Genomic DNA, 16,410 nt, shown 5'->3' with positions numbered 1-16,410 from the left:
AATATACAAGAAGAGACAGAATGTCTCTCTGGTCTGCGTCTACAACCTCTACTCTAAGGTCCTGTACACAGAAACTCACGGTGAAAATCACACGGGAGATGCACAAGCAAAAACATGACGGTAGCAAAGTGTAGCCCATCACAGGAAGGCTGCTGGTGTTTTGTGTACATGCGGGAGCATCTCTTAGTTTGAATGATTTATGTTCAAAAAGAAAGTGAAGAGTCTTTCTGGAAGCATACCCATACGGCAACCCCCTCATGTGAACAGAAGGCCAAATGGGTCTGATGGCGATGGCATGGAGGAGAGAGGAAGGCTGCTCGCTCGCAAAGCCTTCTATGGTTTCCACCACCACTCCCACTGCGCGCTGGGGCACATCAAGAAGGGAATTAATAAATAACACACAACACCATGTTTTATTCACACGGGTAAGGCATCAGTGGTGAGGGGTCCTAGACAATCCTGAGATTGGGATTGTTGCTGGAAGTCTTGTAGCAGCTGTCTAACCAGTTGCAGGTTGTTTGAGGAGGTCTTTATTGAGCTGAGCCATCGATGGCAATGACTTTGTAGATGCCCGTCTACGCTGTATTTCTGACTTCTGCATCTAAATCTGATGGAGTCACTGTAAATAGATTAAATAATGATCAGTGTGTGTGTGTGTGTGTGTGATACAGTACAGCATGTTAGTGAAAAGCAGATGCAGAAATACTCATTTATTAATGTGATGTCCACACCAGTAACTCCCAGCTGCACTGCTGTGTTTTTCTTTTTGTACTGTATCAGTTACATATTCATTCCTACAGTTTTTTTGAAAACTCAGTCATCACCACAGGAGGGCCGCAACTAATAGTTATGTTTGTTGTTGATGATTTTCATCACTCCACTCTATCTTTACATTGCAAGTAGGTGTTGCTATATATAGCTGCTATACTCATGCTCTGAATACACAGAACATTTAAAAATATTCAAAGCAAAACTTCAAAACACTCCAGGTTTTCAGTTTCGAATATGAAACATAGAGAAGCAGCAAATATGCACATTTGAGACGCTGGAATCATTAAATGTTGCAAAATATTCATTTTCAAAAAGGTCTTCAACTTATCATTTCAACACTACAGTACAGGGCAATAGGAAAAGTCAGAATACTGATGAACAGTATTTCGATAGCGTTTTTCTAGTCTTACGGCCGAAGCTCTTTGCACGACATGTCAACATTGACCCATTCTCACACATGAATACCCTGATGGCAGAGGCTGCCATACAAGGTGCTACCTGCTCATCAGGTTTCATTGAACTCAATCATTCACACACTGATGGCACAGACCTTCAGCAGCATGCGGACGGGAGGAGCTGGGGGTTGAATCCCCAGCCTGCTCTGTATCCTGAGACACAGCTGTCCCCTCTCCTCGTGTACTTGGATTGATGCACGTACTGCAAACTCTTCGTCAACCAACCACCTCTGGATACTTATCTTCTTCACCTACTATGTGGTTTTGACATGAATCCAACACTATTCCTAGAGATGGGGCTTTAGCTGTATTTGTGTCTACAGTGAGGGAGCTGCACTGCTTTCTGAACATGGCACAAACAGATGTTTGTTTCCATAACCCCCTGCTTGGAGTGAATGCAGGATGTTTTTACAGCCTGGCTTGTTTCATGAGCATTAATACTGTCAGGATGATGCTGCGATTCAACATGTCAGGCATTATATACACCTCGCAGATGGATTGCTGTACAGTGCGTGCGTGCGTGACTGAGTGTGTGTGCACGCGTGAGTGTGTGCATCTCGCTGTGTAATTGCGCGCGCGTGTGCTGCCAAACTTATTTGTGTTCCTGAGAAAGTGTGTCTGAGCATTATGCACCTGTGAGCGTGTGTGTTTGCGTGTCATCTTGAGTGCACTGAAGGTGTCATTGTGCAGCCCAGGCCCTGTTAGCTGTCAGACAGTGAGAGATGCTGCACCTCTAAAAGGGCATGCTTTCTGGGCCTTTCCTGTCTATTATAAGCCCTGCAACACTCATCAAGGCTGTTGAAGTGCACCCTCATGTCCCTCCAGCAGCCACAGAGAAAAGCCACCTTTCTAACTAGGAGAGCCCATGCCTCTAAACTTCACATACCCTTGTCTTCCATTTTGACATGATGAACGCAAGCAGCAGTAATGAGGCGTCGGGGTTGTCAGGGCATCCATTTTGTTTTTCTCAAATCTGAGTAGAAGCAAAGAATCCTCGCCTTTCACCATTTTGAGAGACCGAGACCCGATTCCCTCGGAGCTACAGCGCCCGGCCAGGAGCGGGGGTAACGCCTCACGCCATCCTTACTTCACCTGGTGATGCACACTCACTAATTTAGAGCCCCACCCAATCTGTGTGGGGGCGGGGATTTATAGGAAATGATAGATTGCACACAAGGCGCTTTTGACAACACTCAGAAGTGTTGCTGCTGGTGCTAGCACTACCGCTAAGATAGACTGCCAGCTAGCCACAGATTGAGATGTGTCGCTATCTCGCCATCTGTAACAGTCATGCCTAGAGTCGACGGAAGCGGATCACCCTGATATCAGCCTCGTCAAATCTCCAGTTTGCCAAGCAAATAGAATAAAACAATCTATTGATCTTGCCCCACCTCCCAGTGAATCAACACAATCCATCTGTGTTCATCAGACTATCTGGCTCTCTATCTGTTGTTGTCTGCAGGCAGGCATTCTCTTCTCTTCTTTTCCTCCTTCCTCCTCCCACATTTGTTTTGTGATCCATCAGCCTATTTACCTTATCATGCTGCCAAACCATCCATTTACGCTCCCATCTGTCTGTCAAACTATATCTCAGCTTCCATTTGTCTAACTATCTCTCTGTTTACTCGTTCACCTGTCAATCATGTGGCTTGCCTTGGCTGCCGCAGGTTCCAGCCGCACGTCTGGCTGATGCCGTCTCTGACCTCGTCAGATCAGAAGACCGTTAAAGTAATTAGATAAAATAATTAGATTCCGATCACTCCATCGGAGGTTTTACACTGTGTTAACGACAGCACTGTTGGGAACGTAAAGGAGCGTGTTTGGGTTATCAGCATCTAAGAAACTGAATTCTTGACATCAATAGAATTCTTGATGTAAGTAACAATTATTAATGACTATTAATAATAACGGGGCACCACCCTGCGAACAGGGACCGATAACCAAACGATAAAACTAAGTCTCATAATTAGTGTTCACTCATAATGTCAGTAGTCTGAGTACTATTACACATTCAGAGTGAAAGTGAAGGTTTAAGTTCGAGCACAGACCACATATACAGTTATTTTCACAGTACATGCACAAAGTAATCACAGACAGCTGCTCTTTAAAGTATAACAGAGTTTATTAAGTTCTAATACTAATGATCTCGTCAACTAATATCTAAACTAACAACTATACATTCATGAGCACGCTATCTAAAATCAACAGACTATTGAAAAGAGGGGGGGAGTGTGTGTGTGTGTGTGTGTGTATGTGTGTGTGTGCGCGTGTGTGTGTGTGTGTGTGTGAGTGAAAAGGGGGGGGGGGAGCGAGAGAACAGCTCAGTGACGTGTGACGTAGCTGGGACGTGGTGACGTCTCTCATGCGTGAGACCCAATATGGCAGATAGCCCACAGGAGACCCGGTGTCTACATGTGCTGGTAGCTGTTCCGCACGTAGCTCGATTAGCTCAAAGCTATATGTGTGTGTGTGGTGAGTAAAAGGGAAAGGAACAAAACAAAATGAAATAAAACAAGCGATTACGATCCTCTGCGCCGCGCGGGAGTACTGAAGATTGCTCTCTCAGCCCGGGGAGAGAACAGAGACTCTTTGTCTCAGCCGGCGGTTCTGACCTCCTGAACTGATGAGACGCAGCTTCGATCTCACGAGGCTGTTTCAACACAGATCACAGTAGCATGGAGTACACGCTAGCTCTACCCAACCCCAACGATCTCAGCGATCGTTAGTGTCGGCGATTGTTAAGCACACACCACGTTATAAAAATGAACAGTACCTTAAGCACGTAAAGAAGATAAAATAAACACAAATGAAGTCTCTCTAACTCTGCCCAGACTCTATTTTGCCTTACGGTACGATTCAATCGTGGTGATTGAGGGGAGTCTTCTGAGCTTCGGTGGGCTCGGGCAGCACGGCTGCGGAAGCCGTGTTTCTCTCGGGGGGGAGAGAGAATCGCTGTCGTCTGGAGAAGGGACTTTCGCGTCCTTATGGCCGGAGCAGACGAGGCGCTTGGTGAGGGTGGAGGGTGTGAGCTCTCTCTCTTTCTGAAGAAGTCTTGTCTCTTCACTTCTGCAGGATTAAAAGGGTTCGCTTCGTGGATGCGAACAAAGATAAAATAGACAGTTTGGTGGATTCGGCCAGCGAATATAAACTGTTAAACCTAGGATTTTGGTTAAAAAGAGGAACAACGTTGATGTGTGCCTCCTGTTACCCCGGAGGGATTGGTGGAAAAAGCATTTGTGTGCTCCCTAGCTCGACGGAGGTCGAAGGGGAAAAAGCATTGAGTGTGAGCTGCAGGGAGTTTTGTAGAACGGTTGCTGAACTACAGGGGTCCTGGGGTGTCTTGGCTCTCGGCCAATGAGATTGCAGCGGTGCATTCAGGTGACTTCAGGAACGCAGTTTTTTTGGGGGGGGGGGAATTCACACCCTAATGTGAAATTCCTTCAGAGGGGGTTTGGTGCTCATCAAACCACAATCAGGATGAAACCTTTGCTTGCAAAAGGGGAGACCTGATTCTTTGTTTCACAGCACATGTTGAAGCCATATAGTCAGACCCCAACAGCACAATGTAATCATAGTCATAGAATTATGTCAGTTTCAGGGTTGACATGAGGCAAAATATATGAATGGAGGCTATGAATTCTAGAAGGTTGACCTATTTGGACGTATGAAGTGTTTGCTTGGTTTTTGTTAACATAATGCTGTATTTCCACAGGTTTTTACAGAACATTATCTGTGATCTAGATAGCTCCCTCCACAGAAATCAAAAAGAAGCAGGTCACTGCTTTGGCTCGGTCCAGTTCAGATCAAGCCTCAGCGGAGCAAGCCAGGCACTGATGTCCATGTAGTCAGGGGGTCTGGCCTCCCACAGTGCTCCAATCAGTCGTATAGGGTCAGTGACGGGGCCCCCCTAGGCACCAGAGTGCCTTGGCCTGATGGATTACTCTCTCGCCTGGCTCAGGCCTGTGAAACACTGGCCTCTGCTACAGGCGCCCATCTGTGCTCTCCATGGTTCCTGCGTGCCTTGTGGTCAAAGTCTCAGGCTGCTGGTGAAGCCCCAAATCAAAAGCTGCAGTCCAGCAGTGCAGTGGTAGCCAAACGGTTACAGTGCATGCCATATGAATGCAACGTCCTAGGTTTGGTTTCAGGCTTGGGATCCTTCTTGCATGTCTCTCAACCCCCTTTCCGGTATGCCTCTACGCTGTCATCTGTCCAACAAAGGTGACAAATGCACAGAAAGTAATCTTTAACAAAGCTTCAGTCAAGTGTACACATTCTGACACTGCTGGTTGCCCTCTATGCATGAAGTAGACCCAAGCAAATTACTTTATTTAAGATGAATCGATAAGTCGGGAAATAATCTGCAACTATTTTGATAACCAATTCATAGTTTGGCATTTTTCAAGCATGGTTCCAGGATGTCAAATGGCAAATGATTTTTGTGGTCTTAATTGAATATTTTCCATTTTTTGACTGTTGGTCAGACAAAACAAGATACTTGCTGATGTTACATTGGAGTCTCGAATGTTGTCTAATAATATCTAATGTTTAATTGACCAAACAGTTATTCTATTAATCTAGAAAATAATCCAAAAAACAATAATTGATCAATAAAATAATGTTTCTTCATGTTTAAATGTAGCGTGAATGCTCCTCCTCCCTGTGCAGCACATAATGTACTGCACACCATAATACCACCAGCCTTCTAAGCTACACTGTATACTTGAGTGTTGTGCCAAAGAAAGGAGATAATGTCGAAGTGAAAAGTATACTCAAACAACATACAAAACAGGTGGGCAGTGCTTGGCAGTTTCGTGAATTTACTCACAAGGATATTTGTTTTTTTCCCATGCTTATACTTTTGAGTTGAAGCCTGCCTCCTGAAACTTGAGTGCTGGGAGGACAATCGTGAATGGGAGTTTTGCCTCAGGCACTGATCGATAGCAAAAGTGTTTTCATATAACTGTTCATTTGGACTGTGTGTGCCTCCGCTGCATCCCAGAATGCAAAGAGGTATTGTTCCGTGACTGAAGAATCAAGATAGAGATATTCAGAAGATTTCTGAACCTGAAGGGCCCAATGAGGAATGTGCTACAGTAGTCTGCCAAGCTTGTTGTTTTCAATCAAAACAAATGTTAGCCGAGCTTCAAAGAGGAAGATGGATTTTTTTACAAATTACCACACACGCAGAGCTACAAGAGCATATAGTACACACAGGTTTTACCTGCACAAACACACACAAAACCTCTTTTTTTTCTTTCCTGCTGTTTTGTCCCAGGTAGACCTGTCACAGATTACCCACTGAGAAGATTAACTCGTACTTTTCTTCCCTCGCATTTGTATATGAACATGTGCAGTGATTTCCTACTCTCCTGAAACTGAAAATTCTGTGCTGAGGGGTAGTCAGTGAATATGTGCATATTATATGCTGTGTGCATGTGGAAGCAAGACAGAGAAATAGGCTGCATTTAAGCACAGTAAGTCTGACAATAAAAGCACTTTGAGGACAGACGGGGCTAGTTGCAACACGGGGGGAAAAGGCAGCAAGAAAATCACCCCTGCTGCCATTTTTTGAGTGACGGTGCACAGCCCAGTTTTTGTCAGAGAGAATCTGAAACTTAAATGGAATCCAGGGATAGAGAGTCGTTAGAGACTGTTTGGGAGGCGTAGGGCGGTGGGGTTGAATGGCTGCATTTACTATCTGGGTCAGTCACCAGTATTGCCAAACATGCACATCACAGTACCCACTGAGATAGAGTGGTGATAGAAGCATGGAAGGATTAAACACATCCCTGTGCTGTCAAAACCGATTGCATGTGTTATGACCACCCTGCTCTCTGCGAACCGCTCCTCATTACCGTTTATCTCAACAGACTGTCAGTTGAACGCACTTTGCTCCAAATGCCGTATACAAACTGTCAAGCGGGATGGTGAACTTGTATACGTGCATGCCTAATCTGAATTCTACCAGATTTAGTGTCCGTTTCAAGTTAAAGTGTGTTGTCAGTGTTTAGATTGCTTTCTGTGCTTCCTGGGTCTTTAGAAATCACAAGTGGTCTGCTTTTTGTGGGTAACGTCGGAGGTAATGTCAGCAATAGGGAGGATTAAAAAATATATAAGTAGGGAGGACAAGAGAAAGAAGTGAGACAGGCAGTGTGGCGCAGAAGGGAGTGAATAACACAGAGTGGGAGAATTATCCAGGCCTGTCTCATGCCATTCTGATCGCGTCTGCCTGCTATGGCATGCTGAGAAAACACATCAAGCACTGGATTGCAGCCCCCACACTCTCAGATCCCCTGACATTTAGATGATACCAACTTAAAATAAGGAACTGCATCATTTTGTAGAACCTCTTCCAACTTGCACCAAATGATGGAAAGATTGCAAAGATCCTATCTGCAAAATGATCCAGGCATTTTTCAGATCTTCGGCCATCGATACAGTTATCCTTGGAGACAGGTTGGCTAGCGAAGAATAGCCATACGCCACGTATAGTTGTCTTTGAAAGTAGCGAGTTCATGAATTTGTGAAAGTCATTCTAGGACTTATAGGAAATCGATCAGTGAAAATGTTGGTGAGGCAGAACAAGAGAAACTGGAGGTTCAATGTTGTAAATTAGATAAAACACAAGATTAAAAGTCAACTCTCCCCAAATTCAAACACATCAGCTGACATTTTCAGTTTTTTGTTGTCAGAAGCCAGATATTTACTAGATGTTTACTAGATGTTTACTAGATATTTACGAGATGTTTACTAGATGTTTACCAGATGTTTATGAGATGTTTACTAGATGTTTACCAGATATTTACGAGATGTTTACCAGATGTTTACCAGATGTTTACTAGATGTTTACTAGATGTTTACGAGATGTTTACTAGATGTTTACTAGATGTTTAAGAGATGTTTACTAGATGTTTACCAGATGTTTACCAGATGTTTACCAGATGTTTACTAGATATTTACTAGAAATCACGGTGTCTACTTGCAGCAGGAAATTAAACAACATTTGGATGCTTGGTGGCGTAAAGTCTGAGGGTAAATCTGCTTTTTTTTGAGAACCTAGATATCTTCCCCCCCCCCCCAACCTATATCGTGCAGTAGCTGAAAGAGAGCATGTTGGACTTTTAATGTCTTTAATCCTCCACTTTGGTTTATAGACATTTCAACTGCTTGTTATAAACCAACGATTGACTTGTAACATCAGATCGAAAAGGGTCACTGACATTCTTTGTTCTGTGACCCACCATCCTCATCGTCCTCCCCCCCCCCCCCCCTCTTTTCTTTTCCGGCTCGATCTCCACGACTTAAATCACCTTTTCTTCAGTTGTACTATTTTTCGCCTCCCCTCCTCCTTCTCTGGGGTGATTACTCTTACCGGTGAACGAGGGGCTGTGTTTGCCACGACTAGTTTTGCGATAGCCGGCCCATAACTTTCAGTCGGAAGAAATAGCTTCTCTCCCTCTGCATCCCATTTATACACCGTATCTTGTTTCTGTGTAGGGAGTTCCATTACTCTGTAGCTTGGAGGCTGGCAGAGGGGAAGGCGGAAGGGAGGTGCAGAAGATGAAAAGAGGCGATAGAAGGTTGCGGCTGTTGCTAATGCTGCAGACGCTTTCCCCTTCAACAGAGAAGCAAACGCAAAATGTTGATGCTCAGAAAGCAGAGATTTAATCACCTTTATTATGTTTTATGTTGTCAAAAATATGAAGTGCAGAGAGACTCTGAGAGTGAATTCGACAAAGGCAGTGACATGGCAGAGAAACCATGTCGTTGCTGACTTGTTTAGCACAAAATCCAGTTAATTCTAAAATAGATGGAGCTCCAGTCATGCCTTATGATGCATCCTGTTTGCCTTCTGCAGCTATTTACACACATGATGGGTGATTATGTGAGCCTGACCTTGTTACTGTGGCCTTGATGAATGTGGGTACCATGTTTAGATGTTGGCCCAAGGTCTGAAGCTACCCAGATGAGATTTAACCAACGTAGCATCATCCCTCCAAAAGTCTTCCTGTTTATTCTGGCCACTGAGAGGCAATTCCTCAAAGTACCCCATGCTGAAAGCGTTTGATAGATGACTGGCAGCTTTTCCTTCTTTTGCGGATCATAGAGCCTTATCATGATGTAATTCCGCGTAATTAGCCAAAGATGACAGTAACACAAAAGTCATTATGATATTTAATCTCTTTTGGGGAATCCACTCGGGAAGCTGCGGCTCGGTCGTAACATGACACGCCGCCTCACTGGAGGCCCTGTAAACAGTCAGGAGGGGGTTGGAGTTGACTGCGCCGGCTTAAGGCCTCTGCTTTAGCTGTTTAGTAATCTTGGCGTCCTCCCCTCCTCCTGTTACCCTTGTCTTATTCAGAGCCTCTCCCTCGTGGCAGAGATCATCATGATATACATACGAGGATATGCTCGTGTGTGTGTGTGTGTGTGAGAGAGAGTTCCTCAAAGCCATGCATTGGGCCTTTTTTTCGGTGTGCCACTTAAATACTTGAGCAGAAATGTATTTTATTTTCTGTGTGTGCGTGTATGTGATAGAGAGAGCGATCGTGTGTATGTCTGTGTGTGTCAGCGACTTCCCCCTCCATCTGCCCACCCTCGTTGACATCCTCAGTGCATTTAGTAACATTTATATGAAACGGTGCCAGCATTTAATTAAGTTCTGGTATGCCAACATCTCCCTGCTGTAACATGGAATACCTGCTCTTCTTTTGTCAATTTCTTCTCCCGCTCGCGTGCTCCTCTGTAACTCGGAAAGCTGGTGCTGCTGGGAGAACCAGGTAAAGAAGCCATCAAAACCAATGCGAGTAGAAAGAGTTGCAATCAGTGCTGCGAATAACCGTCGGGTCTGTCTTCTGTGTGTGGATCTCTCCTCCTATCCCCCCAGTCTCACTTTGTTCCCCTCACTGTCTGTATCGCTTGAAGCGTTCAATTCAGTCGAGGCTCGTAGTAATGGTTCCCCCCCCCGGTAGAAATGGCTGCTGTTTGTTCAATTGTTGTGATAGATTGATGTGGGGTTGGAAAAGAAGGGTTTTTATGCACCTGACGATAGAAACAGAAAAGTCTTCATGAGAAGCCAATAGCGCTCCGTTCAAGGATCCTGTGATGGGAGATGCATTTTTGCTGGAGGTTTTTCTCCCGTTTTGTGAAGTTTTTGTCGAAAGCTTTCCCTTGTATTTAGGCAACCCCCGACGGGGCACTTTTCATTTGTTGTTGCACAACAGGCGGCCTGCTTTACATGTTTGTAGGGTTTCCACAAGTGGTCACTCTTATGCTCTGCATTGCTTTCAGTTCACACAGCACACACATTGCTGCCTCTTCAAATGAACAACAACTGGGTGCTCTTGATAGATGCACACTTCTCATACACGTATCAATACACCTCTGCTTTTGAATCAACACCAGACTTAACGATTAGTATGCTGTATTGTTGCAGAGAGCTGATGGCAAGACTCAGCCTGCTTATGGTTTCCTGTAAAAAAAGAAAATCACTTCCCACAAACCACAGACAGTTCAATACAAATGAAAAACAGTTTTGAAAGGGTGATTTCATGCTGGGTATTCTGTATGTAATGTGTGTATATCTTGCTATGCTGGACTGAAAGAATTGTAGCGCAGCCTGTATTCAAACCCCAGTAGTTATATTTTGTATAGATCTGTTCGTGGATTGTTCCAGTTTGTATATGATTCTACTTGTCTCCCAATTCATTTCTGGTATTTTCTTTCATCCTATTTACAGTAAGACTTGGCTTAACATCATCAGAAACAGAGCGTCTGTATTCTCCCAGCTGTGTTCATGCTCCTCTAGACTGATGGTTGAGGGGACTGGTGGCCCAGAAATGAGGTCACAGCAATTGGGCTTGCAAATGATTGGCCGGGATGGATTCTGTGTTTTTTCAATTCTGTCCTTGTTCTTTTTTGTGTACTATGAACGTTTGTTCTGAAAGAAGGAAGGTCGTTTAAGTCCTGTTTTGAGACTGAAGCACAGCCTGTGAATGGATAAGTAGTGATGATGTTTTTGGACACGCTGCCAGAACATGTTAGCTTTAACAATCACCTGTATAATAGCATATGTCAAACTAAAAGAAGCAGATAATACAGAACCGTCCATCTGGTTTTTTTTAAACCATCTCTATCTGTCTTCCTCTCGCTCTTTCTGTTCCATCCTTCCCTCTTCCTCCCTCTCTCCCCCCTGTGCACCATCTGCATGATGCTTTGTATCTAATCTGAAGGACTGCTTTCTGTTCTACACTGTGATGGCGGGAGTCTGTGTGTGTGTGTGTGTGTGTGTGTGTGCGCAAATGTTTGCGTATGTGTTCCTAGCCATCACCGTCACTCTCAGCTCATTACCTGACATGATGGATAGAGCGAAAGACATTAACCAACGCCCAGCCCGGGACGCCTGGCACCCTACAGCTGGCACTGAGTAATGGGCATACTAGTGGTGGCACGCTTGGAAACACCAGGCAGTCCTGTGTGGGCGTGCCTGCAGTCATCTCCATGGCTATGCTTCCTGGTTCTGTCCAGCCCGACCTGCCACCTGGCTGCCCAGCGGATACCGTGGGCATTTCTGGGCAGACATGGTCGGATAGCATGGGAAGCATTATTTGTATGACTGTGTCATCGAACTGGTAACTTGAGAAAACCCAAAGTTCTTCCTGACCACAAACACGGCACAGAATCCCTCACTGCCACTAGACAAGCACAGGCACATGACACAAACAAGTCTCTTGGTCCTTGTGTGCTCCTTCTGTGCATATGCTGCTTCTGAGTGGAGTTGAGGGGCTCTTGAGTGGATCAGGAGCTGAATGGAGTTACTGTGACACCACACACAAGCACCTCAACTCCATTAGCTTCTTCTGTTACTCACCTGCTGCTCTGCTTTCAAACTGCCCCAATTTTCTCATCTCCCCCTCCATCGTTCTTCTCTGTCTCCTTTAGTTTTCTCGATACAGTCTTTCATTTAGTTGAGCTCCTGCTTGACAGGATGGATTTATTTTTTTTCAGTCTCACTGTCTGTTTCTGATCTTTGCTTTTTTTCCTACAGACAACCGGCGCGCAGTCCTGGAAAGGTCTCGTTCACGCCACAACGCAAATCACCAAGCTCGATGATCGCCCACGCCTACCACAAGACGCTAGATATGTGCCAAAGAGGCCTGCGAGGTGGAGACCTGGACGATATCTGAAGGAGGGACAGAGCACCCATCTGTAGCGTGCACTCACACCTACGCACAACTACGGAGCAAAACATACCGAAAGAATCCACATAGAACGCAAGCATCCACAGCACATCATACAGACATTTTATTTCCATGCTGTTCATCGGATGCCTTACATATTTATTCAACACTTTCACTCTACATGTTCATGTCCTCTCTCGATGGTTTTGATTTATAAAAAACAAAACATATTTTTAGGGCTGCTGCTGGTTTTTGGTTTGCTGTGCTTGGAAATCCAATTGAAGTCTAAACTTCTTCTGATCCTTTTTTTTAATATATATTACAGTTCACATACAGATTTGACATGAAAATAAATATTCTGCCGAGGACTGCACCATAGTGTAGGCTTATCGTCCTGAAAAACATTTCACACACGTGGTATGCTGAAGTTTTCTTCAACAAGACTCGACACAGAAGAGGGAGTAATTGCTGAATTTTTTTTCTGTCAATTCCTCCTTCAACCAACGTCAAGACAATTCTACTAGCACATGTACAAGGAGTCCATATGAATAATCGCTCATTACATATTCCACATAGCACACGAGAGCTGGCCCGCCTGCGCCGATATTTCAGCGCATGTGACTCATGGATCTTGAAACTGTAATCTCAATTTTGACAGGATGCATTTAATTTTTAGTTGTGTAATATCTGACCAATGCCTCCAGGTGTTGATCTCTGTCCCAAGGTCGCTTTTGCTGTTAACCAGAGAGACTGACACATTTCTAAACGCATATAACTGCCGAGAGGAGCTAACACGACCCTTTCACATTTCCTGCAGTCACACAGGTTTTCAGTGGGGGGAGATTCATCGTGCACTTGTATAACATTTTTAACATGAATCTATTTCATATATATGTATATATATATACATACATATATACATATATATGAAGGCTCTGAAAATAATTTCAAAAATGTCATCTGTTTGGAGACCGATGGGGAAAAGTTCGCTCCATTTAGAATTCCAAGATTTTACATTTTATTCCGTTTTCCAAAAAAGAAATAGATTTTTAAAAAAGAAATCACTGCAGGATAACCAAGTTAAATAATATGTCAAATAATCACATTTGTTTCAACAAGATGACATATTTTACCATGTTGAAGAGACTATATAATAAATAATGCTGAATAATATCAACAGGGTTAAGCAGCTTGCAAAATCACAGCTGAGGTTTCAATGGGAAAATGTTGTCGATCAAAATACAAAATGTTATTCGGCTTAAATGAGCCACACGACATCATTTAGTCATACTGATGGAGCTTTAACACCTGGTGCTTGTTGTTCGTGTTCAAAATAGTTGAAACTTGTAAGATTTGTCCCTCTGTAAGGACCCGGTGTCACACAGCTTCTTCACGTGAACTATTTATTCATGCCTAGAGCGACCCTGTCCCATCACTGCCCTAAACTGTAAGCAGATGCTCCTAAAAACAACCACTGAGTCCACATGGACAGTGGGCACGACCAGAATATTCGGCTAAGGGGCAAAGAAGACAAGATGATGCTTGTCTTGGCAAGTGAGTCTCCCACGCCCTCCAATTCCCCAGCACTAACAGCATAAGTGACCCTTTTTCCTAAATACCAGTTACTTTAATAATACCATAACTCTGCTTCAGGCTTTATGTCTCTGTGTGTGTGTGTGTGTGTGTGTGTGTGTGTGTGTGTGTGTGTGTGTGTGTGTGCGCGCGCCATGCCAGCTCAGTAATCTGACAGGAACGCGGGCAAAATAGGATTCAGTGTGCTTGACTCCTTGGCTGAATAGATTGAGATTTTTCAGTGAAACAATCTGCCAGTGCTGCTTGTAATGCGTCTGTTTCACGACGCCTCGTCTCCCGGCCTTGCATGCTTCTAAAAATGCAATTTTACACATCATCTCGGCTCAAGGTGCATCCGCAATGCTCCGAGAAGTCTGCATTTTTAAGAAGACAATAATTCTCCTGCGAATATAAGGTTGGAGCAGTTGCACGGAGAAAGCGTAGAGAATGAGGTTTCCGCCGAAGGGTTCTGTGTGGATCGGGGTTTTAAGGGTGGGCTGTATACAGCAGGGATAGAGATGTGCCATGAAAGGGACTGATTTCCTGTTTGTAATCACGACACCACCACACTTGTGCAGTTGAGTGAGGTACTGAATATCAGTTCTCCCTCAACACCAATGTCTTCTGTGACGTTTGGTGTTTTTGTCACCTTGTGATTGGATACCGTACACGCCAAAACAACCAGTAGTTTGTGTTTTACAATTTGACTGAAAGCGTTTTCTTGATTATTAAATCAAATTAGATTTGTTGTCACATGTGCCAACGTTTTGGGGATGGGTGGGTACACAGTTCTCATTGTACAATGACGGAAAATTCCTGTTTTTTTAAATTTTGTTTTGTATATTAAAGGGAGGTACAGGTATTTTTTATTTTAAGTCTTGGAAAGATTGTACAGGAATAAAAAGAAATGAATTGTTATTTCACTGAAACCATTGTTGAATAAACATCGATCCAATATGGATCTGCAATTCAAAGGAGGAGATTTTGATGTAATGAAATGATAGACATGTGGTGTTGCTTTTCTAGAACAAAACACTCAAAATCTTTTGGAATTTATTTGTAATTTAAAAAAAAGATCTCTTGTGATGATGCCATTGTAGAACGTAACGAGCGAAGAGCAAAGGTGTTATTGATTGTAGAAGTTCAGATGCAACACAAAACCGAATAGGAAAAGTGCGTCATTGAACTTGAAGTGTGTTGCCATTCAATAGAAGAAATGACTGGAAAGCAGTGGCTAAAAACATAAAAGTTCAAATCATGTTCCTCAATAAAAGCAGCTGTAGTTGAGGCAATGACAACCCTGTCATAACCCTTGTAAGTGATTGTTGTACCCCCCCCCCCCACCCTCCATTTCATCTTTTAGGATAATCAGTAAGAATTCTGTGTTTGTATAGAAAATAGCAGCAGTGTTTCATGTCAAAGAACCTGAATTTATTCCATCATTGTAGTGTGAAAAGCGGGCCTTTAAACGGGCCGATCATCCCATTGTATTTTAGCTTGTGACGAACAAACCTGAACTGGTGATATGACTTGTGCTCATGGTATGTGTAAGAATGAGGAGGCAGGGGCAGGAAAGATTTCTCCAAAAACTGTAAACGAAGCCATGTCGGTGGTGATTGGTGGCAAGTGATTTAATAATGAGAAAAGTTTGCAGTCTAACTTACAGTCAATGCACTTTACCTCACAAGATATTCTGCTCAGACAGAGGAAAAGTTGTTTGAGATGTTTGAATACAACATTGCTACTAACAGTGAAATATTTGCAAAGTATCTCTTTTGGTAAATAGTTGCAGCTGCCACATATCCAGTTCTTTCCGACACTGTGAGTGCTTACTGTTGATTTGTGGAAGACATATTGTGGCTGAATCAACAAAACAATGCTCGTAACTGTTGACAAACCCTTTCCAACCACGATGTGTCAGCTGCCATATCCCTGCCTACCCTCCTAGTTCTCATTGAGTATGCTTTATTGTCTTGAGAAACATTTATATTTGTAACATTTTAAGTTTATTTGTATCCTTAAGACCATGAAAAAAACAAAATGGTTATGCACATTGTCCTCCCATAGAATATGTAACGGCATATGATACTAAATAATAACCACTTTGTTATATAAACTGATTTCTGAAAGATTCTCTGTCTTTTTGTCTTGCGTTTATTTACTTATTCACATGTCGGAAGTATTGAATATTTCTTTACTTTTAACCTTTTGTTTTTTTCAAATAATCTGGTGTAACATTGTATCCTGAGTTTACTTTGTGGCAGGGCAGAAGATACCTGCTGATTTATGGACGGGGATTACAGCGAGCTCTAGGTGTAAGTGCATGATGAATCGGACAGCTCCGACCCATAAAAGCTACATATTTGGACCTCGGTGCCCCCACTGCTTCATCTTGCACGGTGTCAAAGGCAAAGTGATAATGCTGTCATGTC

General features: G+C 43.5%; 1 protein-coding gene across 1 annotated transcript in view; it reads left to right on the top strand.

Annotated features, from left to right (window-relative positions):
- Positions 1-16,111, top strand: part of diaph2 (diaphanous-related formin 2) — a 349,512-nt gene extending 333,401 nt beyond the window's left edge. Inside the window, exon 29 of the mRNA XM_079268826.1 lies at positions 12,274-16,111. Within this exon, the coding sequence (XP_079124952.1) occupies positions 12,274-12,338 (65 nt within the window). The 3' untranslated portion in view covers positions 12,339-16,111. The remainder of the gene's footprint in view (positions 1-12,273) is intronic.
- The last annotated feature ends 299 nt before the right edge of the window (positions 16,112-16,410 follow it).

The sequence above is a fragment of the Melanostigma gelatinosum genome (assembly GCF_949748355.1).
Source record: "Melanostigma gelatinosum genome assembly, chromosome: 5".
Taxonomy (NCBI): Eukaryota; Metazoa; Chordata; class Actinopteri; order Perciformes; family Zoarcidae; genus Melanostigma; species Melanostigma gelatinosum.
Note: the sequence above shows the minus strand (reverse complement) of the source record. Positions and strands in the feature narration are given on the sequence as shown.